The sequence below is a fragment of the Pseudorca crassidens genome, chromosome 21 (assembly GCF_039906515.1).
Source record: "Pseudorca crassidens isolate mPseCra1 chromosome 21, mPseCra1.hap1, whole genome shotgun sequence".
NCBI lineage: Eukaryota > Metazoa > Chordata > Mammalia > Artiodactyla > Delphinidae > Pseudorca > Pseudorca crassidens.
This window is the reverse complement of record NC_090316.1, coordinates 30514236-30532255: the sequence shown is the minus strand read 5'-3', so window position 1 is coordinate 30532255 and position 18020 is coordinate 30514236. Positions and strand designations below refer to the sequence as shown.

Here is an 18020-nt window from a genome sequence, read left to right as displayed (position 1 = left end):
TTTGGAAAACCTCAATCATGGAATTGGATTTGGCTTCAGAAGTCATGTGTGCCATGCCCTTATGCTAGTGCTGATAATTGCCCCCCAAAATGGTTCGGATGTATCACAACTACAAAACGGTTGATTTTCCAATAAGTATTTAGCAAATAACAACATTATTATTATTATTATTGTCATTATTTTCTTATTAGTTGAGCGTCTCCATATTTTCAAGGAGGAGGTTCCTCTGGCTGGTTTAAGAATTAAACTGACATGAGACAGATTAACAGAAGAAAATAAAAAGTTTAATCCCATGTGTACATGGGAGAGACCCAGGGAAACCGGGTAGCTCATTGGAATGTCTGGAGCCCTCGCCATAAGTACCATTTTCAGCTAAAGGCAATAGAGGATGTTGGAGGTGGCAGTTCCAGAGCTCAGAGGGTAGGGAAGCAGTTGGCATGGGGATGGAGACGTGAGTGTTTGGTGAGCGAGGGTTTGCTGGGCCCGACCGTGGCCACAGAGAGGAATTCCAGCAGACGTTGCTACCTTCCTCCCTGTCTGTATGCCTGGTTCACAACTATAGTTGTGTCTGGCAATGGCTCCCTTCCTGGAACAGGTCCTCTGTCTACATCCTTGAGGCAGTCAGGGGAAGGTCAGAGTTTCCTCTTGAGCCTTTTGGGCTGTGATTCATTTCAGCTCTAAATAATCCTCATACCAAAGAGCCCTTTTGGGGTGGCAAGTTTTGGTCCCCTATAATACACATCCCCTTTGTTGCCTTATCTGCTCACTTATCTACTCAGGTTTTATCTTGAGAAATAATCGTATCTTCATTCTTCTCACTCACATCGAGGAAAGCAGAATTGCCAGGAAGAAGTTGCCATTCAGTGGTCTTGCTCTGTAAACTTCTTATGCCATCTGCAGATCTTCTGTGGTTTAGATTTTTTTCACAAAAGGAAGAAAGGGGACTAGTTTTGAGTAAACACTCTCCATGTCCCAGGATCGTCAAAGCTGTATTGTAAGGCAGATATACAAATGAGAAAACCTCAGGGTGTTAGACCTGCGCGGTCTCCTAGGAGTTTCGACTCGCCCAGGAAACAACAAGAGTCGGAAGTCGATGCAAAACGCAAGAGGTTTATTGAAGGCCGGTGCACCGGGGTTCCTTGGTCCTCATGCAGGAGGTCGAAGAAGAAACTCTTTTGGGCGCGAATATGTCAGTTTTATAGGTTCCCACTTCCCCGTATGTAAATTATAGATTTGGTTGTGTTCTCCTGCTGATTGGTCCCGGCTTAGGCTCGGACCAGAGAGGGAACTTGTCCCCAGCTGCCTGATTGGTCTTTGACAGACACCTTTTTTACATTTTGTTATCTCCCTCCTTCTCCCCAGCTGCCTGATTGGTCTTTGACAGACACCTTTTTTACATTTTGTTATCTCCCTCCTTCTCCCCAGCTGCCTGATTGGTCTTTGACAGACACCTTTTTTACATTTTGTTATCTCCCTCCTTCTCCCCAGCTGCCTGATTGGTCTTTGACAGACACCTTTTTTACATTTTGTTATCTCCCTCCTTCTCGGAAGGGGGCCGGACATCCTGGAAATTCACCCATTGTCTAAGAAGCCCCTATTGTCTGGAGAGTTCTTAGTCATTAGCTGGAACAATGTCCCTCGAGTCCCACATTCCCCCCTTTTTCTTGTGACTATTGATTCCAATCATGGAATCTCAACCTTCTGTTCGTAAACTTTGGTACTGTTGTCTTAACATTAGAACTTGTACAGTACTGATACGTTCTCTAATAAATGCTATCAAGCGATTTAGAACACATGGTCCAAAAGTTAAAATCAACAATAAAACAATAAGAGGTCCCAACAGAGTAGAGATTAAGGTGGTAAACCAGGGGGACTTATCAAACCATGACTGAAACCATCCTTTTTCGTTTTCTCTCTCCTTTTGCCTTTTATCTAAGCGTTCCCTTAGTTTATCCATGGTTTTGGTAATGGTTCCTGAATGATCAATATAAAAGCAACATTCTTCTTTTAGAGCGGCGCATAATCCCCCTTCTTTAAGAAACAGTAAATCTAGGCCTCTTCTATTCTGCAGCACCATTTCTGAAAGTGAGGTGAGTGATTCCTTTAGTTGAGTTATGGAACTTTCTAATGCTCGAAGGTCGATGTCTACAGCCTGTCTTAAACTTGCATAATACTGGGGTTGTTGTATGAGGGCTGTGGTTCCTGTTCCTATCCCGGCAGATATTCCTAGTCCTAGAAGGACAGCCAATGTGAGGGTTACAGGCTCTCTCTTCCTTCTCGTTTTTCCCTCGTATTCATCTAAGAAGGACAAATCTGAATGATAGATAAGTCTAGGAACTAATTGCACTAGCACACAAAAATCAGCTGAATTGTTGAGAACCTCTAGAGAGACACAAGGGGTTAGCCCCGTGTTACATGCCCACCATCCATCTTGGGGAGGTACAAGATATCCCGAGCCTGAAGGGAGGCTGAAATCATGACAAAGGTGTCGATGGGACTGGGGAGGTGTTCCTATACAAGTACCATTTCCAGAAACCGAAGACAGAGTTAATTTACTGTTCCCTTTCTGTTTCCATCGACAGTGGTCCGGGGAGCTGACATTAGTATAATTAGAACTATATCCTATAGCATCATAATAAGGGGGAGGGGCAGCATAACAGAGCCAACATGATTTTGTAGCCTCCGGGTTTGTAGCATTAAGGACCGTAAAGGCTGCCTGCACCAAAGAAAGCATCCTATCCTGAGGAGTCCCAGGCTTAACTGTGGGTTCTTTGGATCCAGAGGTTTCATTAGTCTCATTCTTTGTTGACGTAGTTGGAGGGGCCGGGGGAAGCAAAGGGGGGCCAAGTACGGGATTTGGGCCTATTGATATAGGAGCAGGAGTCTCAATCTTTAGCTTAAGGGTCATTAATATTCCCAAATCATATCCATTCTTGTAAAATCTAATGCCCCATGAGTGGCCATTTACCCATTTTTTATCTCTTTTTCCAGGATTACTAAAGGAAATTTTGAGGGGGTGGCACCATCCTGAACATTCGGGGGCGACGGGTCGGGGACCCCTATAAGAAGTATGAGTGTAGTTGGCTGTTACTGTAATAAAATCCCAAGTTGAGGTGGGTCTCCAATAAGTATCTCCTGTGGTTTCACATCCCCAGTTTTGGCAATATAAATTTTCAGTTCCCCCACATTTATAATTCAGGGATCGGGGGCGATGGAACCCAGGGCATACATAGAAGGAGAGGGTTCTGAGCCAACTTCTTCGGACCTGGTTTTTACAACCCTCTCCGGAGTAATCAGCTTTAGTTAGAAGTTGGGACGGAGCATTATGCTGATCATAATAACTCTCTAGATCCCAATAGGGAGCTCCTATGGCCAGTTTACAGACATCAGGAAAAAGGTCTGGCCACCAGGTCCAGGGAGGGGCAGTATGGCTAATGGACCAGGTTATATCTCCAGTTTGAGAAATTACCTGCCAAGTTAGACGTTGGGGCAAGGTGAGGGCCAAAATCACTTACAGTCAGTAAAGGCAGTAAAACCAAAATTATAAGTCTTAGGTTCGTAGAAGCTTGAGTTTGAGCGGGTTGTCGGTTCTTTGGGCCTGCCATCCTGATGATGCCGCCACTGGTGCAGCTTTCACATGTGAAGCATGGATCCAGGCAGCGATGCCGTCCACTTTTATGGCCGTTGGGGTGGTTAGGAGGACGGTGTATGGTCCTTTCCATCGAGGTTCCAACGTCTGGGTTCGATGCCGACGGACGTATACGGAGTCTCCGACTTGGAAAGGATGAGTTTCTCCCAGTGTTCCCGGTTGGTAGGCCTCGGCGAGTTGGGACCATATCTCCTTTTGGACCAGTTGGAGTCCCAATAGCCTAGCATACAAGTCAGTGTTAGTGTTATTTTGACAGTCTGGTTTTATTTCTTCTCCTAAGGTGAGAAGGGGAGGTGGGGCCCCGTATAGCACCTCAAAAGGAGTAAGATGGTACCGGGAAGGTGTATTCCTAACCCGGAACAGGGCTAAAGGAAGGAGCACCGTCCAATCTGTACCGCCAGTCTCCAAGGACAATTTGGTTAGGGTCTCTTTTAGAGTTCTATTCATTCTTTCTACCTGACCTGAACTCTGGGGTCTATATGCACAATGTAATTTCCAATCAGTCCCCAAATATCTGGCCACATCCTGACTTACCTGGGCGACGAAGGCTGGACCATTATCAGACCCTATTACCTTTGGTGCTCCAAATCGAGGAAAAATTTCTTCTAAAATCTTCTTGGCTACTACAGCAGCTGTTTCTTTCTTTGTTGGGAAAGCCTCTATCCATCCTGAAAAAGTGTCTACAAAAACTAAAAGGTATTTATTACCGTACCTTCCAGGACACACTTCGGTAAAGTCCACCTCCCAGTAAGTTCCTGGGCGGTCCCCCCTGAGTCTCTTTCCAGTTTCAAGTTTCCCTTTGTGAGCATTTACCTGTTGACATGGGACGCATTCCTGCACAATTTGTTCAGCTAATTTTGTCATTCCAGGGGTTTCGTACCCAGCTTTTTGTAACAAGGCTACCATCTTTTTAGTCCCCAAATGTGTCCATCTGTGCATCTGTTGTAACATGGATTCTGCTTGCTGAGGGGACAAAGTTCCTTTTGTTGTGGCCGGGATGATTTCTTCGTCGCGGCCTGGTTTTTCAGGAACTTTATCTGACAGTCCTAGAATGACTTCTCCCGATGCTATTTCTCGGGCCACTTGGTCAGCCATATTATTTCCCCTAATTATTGGGGTATTTCCTTTTTGATGTCCAGGGCAGTGGATGATACTGACTTTAGTAGGAAGCATAAGTGCAGTCAACAAAGCCATGATTTCGTCTTTGTTTTTAATTTCTTTGCCACCTGAAGTTAGTAGCCCTCTCTGTTGGTAAATGGCACCGTGGATATGAGCGGTAGCAAACGCATATCTACTGTCTGTGTAGATGTTTACTTTTTTATTCTCTGCCATCTCTAATGCCCTCGTCAGGGCAATTAATTCAGCTCGTTGGGCTGAGGTCCCTTGTGGTAGCGCCGCTGCCCATATGACTTGTTTTCCGTCTACCACGGCTGCCCCAGTTCGACGCTTACCTTCCTCCAGGAAACTGCTCCCATCCGTGAACCAGGTGAAATCAGCATCAGGGAGGGGCAGGTCCATCAGATCTGGCCTACTGCCGTGTGCTGCGGCCAGTACTTCCTGACAATCATGTATGATGGTGGAGCCTTCCAAGTCAGGATCAGGTAGCAAGGTGGCTGGATTGAGTCCTGTGGCTGGAGCAAACTTGATGCGATCTGAGTTTAGCAACAGGGTTTGGTAATGGGTCATCCTGGCATTAGTTAGCCACCTATCCGGTGGTTGACGGACTACATTTTCCAGGGCATGAGGAGCTGTTATCGTTAGATTTTGTCCTAAAGTTAGTTTGTCAGCATCTTTGACTAGAACAGCCACTGCAGCGATTATCTTTAAACAGGTGGGCCATCCTGATGCCACAGGGTCCAATTTTTTTGACAAATAAGCAACTGGGCGATTCCAGGGACCCAATTTCTGAGTCAATACTCCTTTTGCAATGCCCTTATTTTCGGCCACATATAAATGAAAAGGTTTGGTTACATCTGGCAGTCCTAGGGCTGGAGCTGAAAGTAAAGCTCGTTTGATTTGGTCAAAAGCCCGTTGTTCCTTATCGCCCCAAACGAAAGGAGTGCTGTTTTTGGTTAGGGGGTACAATGGGGCTGCCAGCTCAGCAAACCCTGGAATCCATAGCCTATAGAATCCGGCCGTCCCCAAAAATTCTCTAACCTGCCTGGCGTTTTTGGGAGCCGGAATTTGGGCCACCGTATCCTTTCTGCTCTCCGTGAGCCATCTTTGCCCCCCTTTTAATAGATACCCCAGGTAACTGACCTGTCGTTGGCATATTTGTGCTTTCTTGGCTGAGGCTCTATATCCCAGGGTTCCAAGTTCCGTTAACAGTTTTTCAGTACCCTTGATACAATCTTCTTGGGTCTCAGCAGCTAATAAAATATCATCAACGTATTGGAGTAATGTTACCTGGGGATTTGATTCTCTATATAATGCCAAATCCTGATGGAGGGCTTCATCAAAGATGGTCGGGGAGTTCTTAAATCCCTGAGGTAGCCGTGTCCATGTCAGCTGACCAGACATTCCCGATGTTGGATCTTTCCATTCGAAGGCAAAGTAGGGTTGGCTCAGGGGAGAGAGTCTTAAACAAAAAAAAGCATCTTTAAGGTCCAAAACAGTATACCACGTATGTTGAGGTGGAAGAGTGCTCAGGAGGTTGTAAGGGTTTGGAACTGTGGGGTGGAGGTCTGCCACCCGTTTGTTTACCTCTCGTAGATCCTGCACCGGCCGATAATCATTTGTTCCTGGTTTCTTTACCGGCAGGAGAGGGGTGTTCCATGCTGATTGACATCTTATTAAGATGCCCAAGTCTAGTAGCCTCTGTATATGGGGACGGATACCGTCTTTGGCTTCTCTACTCATGGGGTATTGACGGACCGTTATTGGGGTGGCAGTTGCCTTGAGTTCCACTAGCACCGGGGGCCGATTTTTGGCCATCCCCATTCCGGCAGTTTCTGCCCAGGCTTGAGGGAACCGAGTTACCCAATCTGTAACATTAACTCGTGAGGATGAAGGCTGCTCGTATAATTTATATTCATCTTCTAATTTCATAGTCAATATTTGAAGTAACCTTCCTTTATTATCAGTTATGGTGGGACCTTCTGGCTGAAAGTGGATTTGAGCCCCTACTTTGGAGAGTAAATCTCTTCCCAGCAAAGGATAGGGGCATTCCGGAATAATCAAAAATGAATGGGTTACTCGTCCAATCCCAAGATCTACTGTCCTTCGTGTGGTCCATGAATATTGTTTATTCCCAGTGGCTCCTTGTACCCATGACCTTTTAGCTGAGATAGGACCTTTTGAGTGGAGAAGGACGGAGTGCTGGGCTCCGGTATCTACCAAAAATTGAACAGGTTCCCCCTCCACTTTAAGAGTTACCCGGGGCTCGGGGAGAGGGTTCGAGCCCTGACTTTCCTAGTCTTCTTCTTCCAAGGTTAAGATTTTGTTTCTGGTTGGCCTTCCTCCATTCTTTTTCTTAGGGCATTCTCTCGCCCAATGTCCTTTTTCTTTACAGTAGGCACATTGGTCCTTGTCTAATGGTCGCCTTCTGTCTGCCGTTCGCCCTTCCTGCCCATTTCTATCCCCTATATTTCTTCCTCCAACCACAGTGGCCAGTATCTTACTTAAATTCCTCTCTTGTCTCTTATCTCGTCTTCTTTCACGGGCTGCCTGCTCTTTCTGCTTTCTTTCTTCCTTCTCTTCCTCTGTTTCTCTTTTGTTATATACTTTATCTGCCTCTTTTACTAACTCCTGAAGCGAAAATCCCTGCAAGCCATCTAGCCTCTGTAATTTCTTCCTAATATCAGGGGCCGCTTGATCAATGAAAGCCATTGCTACAGTAGCCCTATGTTCCTCCGAAGTTGGATCATAAGGGGTAAAGCGTCTAAAGGCTTCCATTAAACGTTCCAGGAACACAGTTGGCGATTCCTGGGGCCCCTGAGTTACTTCCCTTACCTTAGCCAAATTAGTGGGCCGTCTGGCCGCTCCATGGAGACCCGCCACCAGAGCCTGGCGATACATTTTCAGGCGCTCCCTACCTTCCGGGGCATTGAAATCCCAGTTTGGCCTGACGAGTGGGAAACCAACATCAATCTCATTAGGCAGCTGGGTAGGTTGCCCATTGGCGCCTAATACATTTTTTCTGGCTTCTAAAAGAACCCGTTGCCTCTCCTCAGTCGTTAGGAGAGTCTGAAGCAGCTGCTGACAATCATCCCATGTGGGCTGGTGGGAGAAAACAAGAGATTCTATTAAAGCGGTAAGGGCCTGTGGATTTTCGGAAAAAGTTGGGTTATGCATTTTCCAATTATAAAGATCTGCAGAGGAAAAGGGCCAATATTGGAGAGGTCTATTCCCTTGGCCGTCGGGGGGGCCATACTCTCTAAGAGGTAGGGCAGTGGAGTCCGGGGAGATAGCCCTCCGGCTCCTAGTGCCCGCTGAGGGACCCCTTTCTTCTTCCATCATGGATGGTTCCCTTTGTGCCGAGGGCAGTGGAGCTGGGGGTCCTCTAGGTGGTAGGGGATTTGGGGCCGGAGGATAAGGGGGTGGGGAATCCAAAAGAAGCAAATCGGACTGCGGGTCAGGATAAATCGCCTTCGGTGGATCCGGGGCGTCGGGTAGCTTTTCCGTGTTGGGGTTTTTCTTTAAGGCTAATATCTCCGACGCTGCTGATGTGTGCGCGGACGTACCTGTTGAGGAAACAAAGGGCCGGACCCACGGAGGTGGGGAGAGAATTAAATCTTCCCAGACCAAGACATATGGTACTTGGTCTGGGTGTCCGTGGGGATCTATATTAAATATTTTAGACTTCAGCAGCTTAATCTTGTCTAATAAAAAGGATCCTTCGGGGGGCCATCCTATCTGAAATGTTGGCCATTCAGAGGCACACAAAGTCTGCCACTTTCGTTTCTTCACCTCTACCGAAAAATTATGGGCTCTGGCCCGAACTTCGGTCCAATGGCTTAGGGTAAGGGAAAGAGGAGTCGTCACAGTTTGTCCCATTGTCGTCCGTCAGAGAAGAAGAATAGACCACAATACAGAAACAGTTAAAACTCCATGAAACACATATACGCATGGGCCACCGCGAGCTCGCTTCAAAACCGAAACTTCTTCAGATGGCAGTTATCACCAAGGGAACTGCCGAAACCGAGTGAAGGGGAGACAGAGTTTGCCTCTCCTTCCAGATGAGCCACCAGGGCGTCCCCTAGGGCTCATGGACGCCGGCTATTAGCACGTCTGCCTAGCCAGAGGTCCGATACAGATTCCATAATAAGCCGATTCTTACGGCTTTCCTCCGATAATGGCCCACAAAGAACAAGGGACAAACAGACAATCAAGCTCGAGCTTACCTGGTACCTCCAACTCCCGATGTTCTTGTGGTCCGGGGCGAGTGGAATCCCGGACGAGCCCCCAAATGTTAGACCTGCGCGGTCTCCTAGGAGTTTCGACTCGCCCAGGAAACAACAAGAGTCGGAAGTCGATGCAAAACGCAAGAGGTTTATTGAAGGCCGGTGCACCGGGGTTCCTTGGTCCTCATGCAGGAGGTCGAAGAAGAAACCCTTTTGGGCGCGAATATGTCAGTTTTATAGGTTCCCACTTCCCCGTGTGTAAATTATAGATTTGGTTGTGTTCTCCTGCTGATTGGTCCCGGCTTAGGCTCGGACCAGAGAGGGAACTTGTCCCCAGCTGCCTGATTGGTCTTTGACAGACACCTTTTTTACATTTTGTTATCTCCCTCCTTCTCGGAAGGGGGCCGGACATCCTGGAAATTCACCCATTGTCTAAGAAGCCCCTATTGTCTGGAGAGTTCTTAATCATTAGCTGGAACAATGTCCCTCGAGTCCCACAAGGGCAGAAAATTTAAATGAAAAACTCAAGAACACAAACACAGAAGAAGGGCAGAACAGCTGTTTGAGTACACTTAGAGCTGAATCCAGAGCTGTGGTTAGGTTCTGTTCATATAAAGATTTGTAGTGAATGCTTTGTTTAACATTGTGGCCTTTTAAAATTAAAATTTATATGTCTTATGTCAGGGGAAGAAAATAATAAAATTCCACATTAAGTCAAAATATAGCACTCATTGCTGTACGAGATAGTCAGTTATAATTCAGGAAAATAATCTCAGAAGAGATTCAAGCTCTAGTTAATTACTTTCATAATCTTGATTTTAAAAAGTTAGGCAAGTCCATGACGATTATAAGCCTCCACAGCATAAACTGTGGCTGTTACTTTTCTTAATTTCCACATTTGTTATGTACCTGTTTTATGTTAGGTTCTGCTAAATGAATACATATGAAGGTAAATTTCTGCTGTGGGTGTGTTTTAAAGAAAATAAGAAATACCTTATTTTCTGGCATATGGGTTGATTTTTGATTCAAGTAAAAAAAAATAAATGGGGATTTCTGAATATCATGTGAATTTTCAAGCTAGTTGATATTCTTTCCACAGCTTGTGTCTCCGTCCTAAGTGAGGAAACAGTACAGTCCCGTGGTTGAAGGAGTGTCCCAGCAGTTAGATACACTTGGGAGAGTGTCTTCTCCCATCACTATTACTTGTGACATATAGCAAACTTTTTAATAAAACTCTCAGTTTTCCCCTCTATGAAAGTGAGGGTGATAAGCTCCACCTGATGGAGTTTTAAGACTATTTGCTCTCATGGAATAATTCCAAATCTCTCATCTTTACTGTATTTAGCAGCTAACTTTTCTTTTGTCTTCATCTTCTCGCTTTTTAAAAAATTTTTTTATTGAGGTATAGTTGATTTACAGTGTTGTGTTAATTTCTGCTGTACAGCAAAGTGACTCAGTTATACACGTAAATAATTCTCTTTTATATTCTTTTCCATGATGGTTTATCCCAGGAGATTGAATATAGGTCCCTGTGCTATACATCCTATCTAGTTTTTTACTTTGTTTGCACCACAGAAGCAAAGGGCTCATTCTGGTGTGTGTGTGTGTGTGTGTGTGTGTGTGTGTGTGTGTGTGTGTGTGTGTGTGTTTTCTTTCCTAAACTGCAGAGAATTTTTTTGAGCCATATTTTCTTTTAATTCCCAAAGGAATTATTTTATTCCCCCAAATATATCTAATTCAAATGGCAACCAGCTATTAAAGTAGCATTGATATTCTCATTATACTGAGTAACATTTTCAGGCTTCTTATACGGTGGGTGAGAGTGTCTCTGGGCTTAAGCTGAGAGGGATACAGGAAGATCATAACTCTCCCTCCCTTGTGAGTGAGTAGAGTACAAATTGTTATTAACTTTTTCTTTATCCTCATCCTTAGTTACATAAAGTGTTACAGTTCAGAGTTTTGTCCCACAACATCACTCACTGGATCTGCCAAACATTCCAGAATTAAGCAGGGCAGTTATTAGTGTTCTTATTTCACAGATAAATAAGGTGTGGCACAGAGCACTTAAAGTCCCCTGCCCCATAAATGTAGGGAATAAGCCATTTGATATGCCTAACGTCTTTTTACTTCAGATGCAATGCTCCGTGTCAAGCAAAAGCAATCTTTAGGGCTAAGGTGGAGTAACAGGATCCAGATCAACAAATAAAATATTTCCTGTGAACACAAAATATGACACCGTGGTTGCAAGCATTGGGTATCAAATCATGAAGGACAGTGACCATCAAGAGACCAGAAAAAATAAGGAGGGCCTATAATTTTCTTAGTTTGCTTCTTGGAAAGAGTTTCCAGCCTGCAGTGCAGGTGGAGGGCACTGTACTCAAGCCTGGCGGAGTCTCTGTGTTGAGGTGTGTTGATGAAGGGACAGAGTGCCTAGATTTGCAGAACAGAGTAACTGGGAGGAGGGAGATGCACAGGGAAGTAACTCCAGATATTGGCAGAAGGTCCCTTGAGTATTCAGTTGAGTAGGGGTCAACTCACGTGTGTGAGGAAACTACACCAACCAAGGGAAAGCACCACCCAAATGATTAGTAGTAACACTGCCAGTCAGAAGACTCAGTACCGCTAACCTGCCACTTCTTCCCAAATTGATCTTAGGGTGAACACAATCAAAACCCCTGCCACCAAATAAGTAAGCCCTGGAATAGCCAAAACAACTACGGAAAAGAATAAAAAGGTTGAAGGACTAACATTACCTGATCTTAAGACTTTACTTTATCTTACTATAAGGTAAGGTAATGAAAATGTGTGACATTAGGATAAGGCTAGAGAAATTGATAAATGGAATAGATCTAATGAGTCCAGAAATAGATCTGTACGTGAATAGACAACTGATTTTTGACAAAGGTACACAGCCAGATCAGAGGGAAAAGGAAAGGATAGTGTTTCTTTGAAATGATGCAGGAATCATTGGATTTATATGTACAGAATAGTGAATTTTGGTGAGTATTTCAGGCTATATAAAAGTAATCCAAAACTGATCATAAACTTAAATGTAAAACCTTCACTTAGACAACTTTTAGAATAACACTAAGAGTAAATCTTTGTGAACTTATGTGAGGTAAATATTCCTTTAACATGACAGCCAAAACACTCTCTATAAAGTAACACACCAGTAAATTGGAATTCATGAGAATTAATTATGTTTGTTCTTCAAGAGACAGTGTTGTTAAAATTCAAACCACAGGTTGGGAAAATATTTTTAATTCATGCATATTATAAAGGATATATCTAGAATATATAAAAAACTCTCAATACTCAATGATTCAAAAAAACCATTTTTTTTAATGCCAAAATTTAAACAGATTCTCCACCAAAGAATACATATGGATGGTGGATAAACCAATGAAAAGTTTCTTACTATCATTCATCATTAGAAATATGCTAATTCAACACTGGGATGCAACTACACACCTGTTAGAATAGCAAAAAATTAAAAAGAACAAGCATTACCCAGGATGTGGAGTAACTGGAACATTCATACATAGCTGAATGGTACAACTTTGGAAAACAGTTTGACAGAAGTTTTTTTTTAAGGTAAATGTATTTACCATGTGATCCAACTAATCCTTTCCTAGTTATTTACCAGAGGGAGAGAAAAGAAGTGTATTTTCGCACAAAGATGTATACACAGATGTTCATAGCAGCTTTACTTGTCATGACTCCAAACTGGAAATAGCCCAAGTGGCCATCAACAAGTGAACGGGTAGATGATTTCTCATATATGCATAAAATATGATATGACTCAACGATGAAATGAAACGAGCTCTTGATTCTTGATGAAAGAGGCCAGACAAAAAAGTATGTTATGCATGATTCTATTTGAATCAAATTCTAGGAAATGCAGACTAATCCACAGGGACAGAAAGAATAGGAATCAGTAATTGTCTAGGGATGGGAGTCAGGGAGAGTAAGAAGGAGGCATTTTCAACTGTCACGAAGAATCTTTTGAGGTAAAGGATGTATTTATTATCTTTATTTGGGGTGTAGTTTGATGGGTATATATAATATACCAAAGTATATCTCAAGGTACCCTTTCAGTATGTTCACTTTGCTTAATTGTACTTACACTTCATATCAGTGGTACTCAGTAAAGCACATACGTGTTTAGAAATGTGATCTTTATCAAAGATCCTGTTTGATTTAAGGACCGCTAATTTTATTTTAATCAGTGTTAGTATCAGTATTAGCAGTGTATTAGAATGGCTTAAACTGATATTTTTAAGTGTTTTTTAATAACTATATAGAAACCATTTGGTACTATTGCATATTCACATTTGAGACGGTAAATGTGTGATCATTATATCTGCAGAACGCCAGATCAGGACACCCAATGTCACCACTCTATTTAATTCATGCACCCTGTGTGGAGTTTGAGAAAGTTAGTCCAAATTAAAGAAGGGGCCTTGAATAGAAGAACGGCTCATGCGTGCACCCACTGGGGTGGTTATACTCTCATAATGCATTTTTGTTTTCGTATGTTGTGATGATACATAAAACTAGGAAAGGCAGTTGCAGGCAAGTGAGAAAAACCAACATTGATCTGAGCTCTTCGACCTGTGAAATTTTGTGTGCGTCCTCAATCTGGAACAGGTTAAAGCACTATGTTGAAAATGAAGTAGACCTGCTTCCAACATTCCAACATCAGATTCAGCAGTGTGAGAGCTCGACCTAGGAGAACTTTTCTAAGAACACTGGAAAACTGTACACTTCAAGGGAAGGTGCAAGAAATGTTTTATATCTTTATACATGAACAGAAGCTTTAAAAATTGCCTTTGGTTCAGTAGTCCCCCATTGAAACTTTTTTTGGTGAGTCTACAGAAGTCATGGGGAAATACAACATTCGTGTCATTCACATGCCATTACTACCATCAAATGTGTCTTTGATCCTTTTCCGAATTTTTTTTCCTAAGGACAGTCATTCAGTATAGTGATTTTCTCGAGAATAGCAAGATACCATTTTTTAAAAATGCAGTTTGTCATTACCCAAGGCACAATAGTATTGTTATGTACTTACACCGTTACTTCTCTCAAGGGAGACTCTAGTATTTAAACCATTCAAACTCTCCTCTCACATGAGAATCAGAGATAATTATGTAGAAGAAAAATTATTTGCTGAAATATTTATTTATGATATTGTTCAAAAAGTTAACTAATCAGATTAAATATTTCTACCTTAGGCAGTACATATACATTTTTGTTGGAAATTACTCATTTTATTGGGCAAGCACGGCAGTCCTGGAAGGTGGATCTTTTATACTATGGAAGGCAGAGAACTTTGTCTCTTTTGTTTGATGATGTGTCCCCACACTTAAAATTGTGATTGGCAGTAAGGTCATCTAGAAACATTTTTTGGAAATTTTCTTTATTTCTTCCGCTCTGCCCTTGGTTGTTTGATTTTAATGACTATTCTCCCGGGCAGTATACTTCCAAAGCAGAAACCATATGATTTGATGTTTACATTCACGTATTACCTATATTACATATTGATTACTAGCATGTTGTTGTGCTTTCAATTACAAAATCAAATCAATCACACTTGAGGCATAAAGAACAGTGAAACAGAAAATGTCAGGAGTACCTACTAGAGGAGAAAAGGTTCAGAAACAGATCTACTCCCAGCCAGTGAGAATCAATATGCTTGACAGAAACTGAAATGTCAAATTATTGTTTTTCTAACATTTTTCCACATTTACCATTTCAAATTACTACATTCTCAATCTCCTATAATTAAGAACATATGTAATCACCATTATTACATCTAAGTTAGTATTAATTCAACAATATTTTTATAAATATATACAGACCACGTTGAAATTTTGCAGGGTGCTCCAAAGATTTTTTTTTTTTAATCTTTATTGGAGTATAATTGCTTTACAATGGTGTGTTAGTTTCAGCCTTATAACAAAGTGAATCAGTTATACATATACATATGTTCCCATATCTCTTCCCTCTTGTGTCTCCCTCCCTCCCACCCTCCTTTTCCCACCCCTCTAGGTGGTCACGAAGCACCGAGCTCATCTCCCTGTGCTATGCGGCTGCTTCCCACTAGCTATTTTACATTTGGTAGTGTATATATGTCCATGCCACTCTCTCACTTTGTCACAGCTTACCCTTCCCCCTCCCCATATCCTCAAGTCCATTCTCTAGTAGGTCTGTGTCTTTATTCCTGTCTTACCCCTAGGTTCTTCATGACATTTTTTTTCCTTAAATTCCATATATATGTGTTAGCGTACAGTATTTGTCTTTCTCTTTGTGACTTACTTCACTCTGTATGACAGACTCTAGGTCCATCCACCTCACTACAAATAACTCCATTTCGTTTCTTTTTATGGCTGAGTAATATTCCATTGTATGTATGTGCCACATCTTCTTTATCCATTCATCTGTTGATGGACACTTAGGTTGCTTCCATGTCCTGGCTATTGTAAATAGAGCTGCAATGAACATTGTGGTACATGACTCTTTGAATGATGGTTTTCTCAGGGTATATGCCCAGTAGTGGGATTGCTGGGTCATATGGTAGTTCTATTTGTAGTTTTTTAAGGAACCTCCATACTGTCCTCCATAGTGGCTGTACCAATTCACATTCCCACCAGCAGTGCAAGAGTGTTCCCTTTTCTCCACACCCTCTTCAGCATTTACTGTTTCTAGATTTTTTTGATGATGGCCATTCTGAGTGGTGTGAGATGATACCTCATTGTAGTTTTGATTTGCATTTCTCTAATGATTAATGATGTTGAGCATTCTTTCATGTGTTTGTTCGCAGTCTGTATATCTTCTTTGGAGAAATGTCTATTTAGGTCTTCGGCCCATTTTTGGATTGGGTTGTTTGTTTTTTGGATATTGAGCTGCATGAGCTGCTTGTAAATTTTGGAGATTAATCCTTTGTCAGTTGCTTCATTTGCAAATATTTTCTCCCATTCTGAGGGTTGTCTTTTAGTCTTGTTTATGGTTTCCTTTGCTGTGCAAAAGCTTTGAAGTTTCATTAGGTCCCATTTGTTTATTTTTGTTTTTATTTCCATTTCTCTAGGAGGTGGGTCAAAAAAGACCTTGCTGTGATTTCTGTCATAGAGTGTTCTGCCTATGTTTTCCTCTAAGAGTTTTATAGTGTTTGGCCTTACATTTAGGTCTTTAATCCATTTTGAGTTTATTTCTGTGTATGGTGTTAGGAAGTGTTCTAATTTCATTCTTTTACACATAGCTCTCCAGTTTTCCCAACACCATTTATTGAAGAGGCTGTCTTTTTTCCATTGTATATTCTTACCTCCCTTATCAAAAATAAGGTGACCATATGTGCATGGGTTTATCTCTGGCTTTCTATCCTGTTCCATTGATCTATATTTCTGTTTTTGTGCCGGTACCATAGTGTCTTGATTAGTATAGCTTTGTAGTATAGTCTGAAGTCCAGGAGCCTGATTCCTCTGGCTTCGTTTTTCTTTCTTAAGATTGCTTTGGCTATTCGGGGTCTTTTGTGTTTCCATACAAATTGTGAAATTTTTTGTTCTAGTTCTGTGAAAAATGCCATTGGTAGTTTGATAGGGATTGCATTGAATCTGTAGATTGCTTTGGGTAGTAGAGTCATTTTCACAGTTTTTATTTTTTCCAATACAAGAACATGGTATATTTCTCCATCTGTTTGTATCACCTTTAATTTCTTTCATCAGTGTTTTCTAGTTTTCTGCATGCAGTTCTATTTTCTCCTTAGGTGGGTTTATCCCTAGGTATTTTATTCTTTTTGTTGCAGTGGTACATGGGAGTGTTTCTTTAATTTCTCTTTCAGAATTTTTATCATTAGTGTATAGGAATTCAAGGGATTTCTGTGCATTAATTTTGTATCCTGCTATTTACCAAATTCATTGATTAGCTCTAGTACTTTTCTGGTAGCATCTTTAGGATTCTCTATGTATAATATCATGTGATCTGCAAACAGTGGTAGCTTTACTTCTTCTTTTCCAATTTGGATTCCTTTTATTTCCTTTTCTTCTCTAATTTCTGTGGCTAAAACTTCCAAAACTATGTTGAATAATATTGGTGAGAGTGGACAACTTTGTCTTGTTCCATTTCTTAGAGGAAATGGTTTCAGTTTTTCACCATTGAGAATGATGTTGGCTGTGGGTTTGTCATATATGACCTTTATTATGTTGAAGTAAGTTCCCTCTGTGCCTACTTTCTGGAGAGTTTGTATCATAAATGGGCGTTGAATTTTGTTGAAAGCTTTTTCTGCATCTGTTGAGATGATCATATGGTTTTTCTCCTTCAATTTGTTAATATGGTTTATCACATTGATTGATTTGCATATATTGACAAATCCTTGCATTCCTGAGATAAACCCCGCTTGGTGTATGATCCTTTTAATGTGCTGTTAGATTCTGTTTGCTAGTATTTTGTTGAGGATTTTTGCATCTATGTTCATCAGTGATATTGGCCTGTAGTTTTCTGTTTTGTGTGATAAATTTGGTTTTGGTATCAGGGTGATAGTGGCCTCGTAGAATGAGTTTGGGAGTGTTCCTCTGCTATATTTTGGAAGAGTTTGAGAAGGATAGGTGTTAGCTCTCCTCTAAATGTTTGATAGAATTCACCTGCGAAGCCTTCTGGTCCTGGGCTTTTGTTTGTTGCAAGATTTTTAATCACAGTCTCAATTTCAGTGCTTGTGATTGGTCTCTTTATATTTTCTAGTTCTTCCTGGCTTAGTATTGGAAGGTTGTGCTTTTCTAAGAATTTGTCCATTTCTTCCAGGTTGTCCATTTTATTGGCATAGAGTTGCATGTAGTAATCTCTCATGATCCTTTGTATTTCTGCAGTGTCAGTTGTTACTTCTTTTTCATTTCTAATTCTATTGATTTGACTCTTCTCCCTTTTTTTCTTGATGAGTCTGTCTAATGGTTTATCAATTTTGTTTATCTTCTCAAAGAACCAGCTTTTAGTTTTATTGAGCTTTGCTATTGTTTCCTTTATTTATTTCTGATCTG

The 18020-nt window shown here is 41.8% G+C and overlaps 1 protein-coding gene across 1 annotated transcript; it reads right to left on the bottom strand.

The window, feature by feature from the left end:
* Positions 1–3918: 3918 nt before the first annotated feature.
* On the bottom strand, positions 3919–8659 carry LOC137215942 (uncharacterized). Its single transcript, XM_067721544.1, is given in 2 exon segments — positions 3919–4261; positions 4264–8659. Coding segments are annotated over 2 exon segments (4434 nt in total). The 5' UTR covers positions 8645–8659; the 3' UTR covers positions 3919–4208.
* Between the last annotated feature and the right edge of the window lie 9361 nt (positions 8660–18020).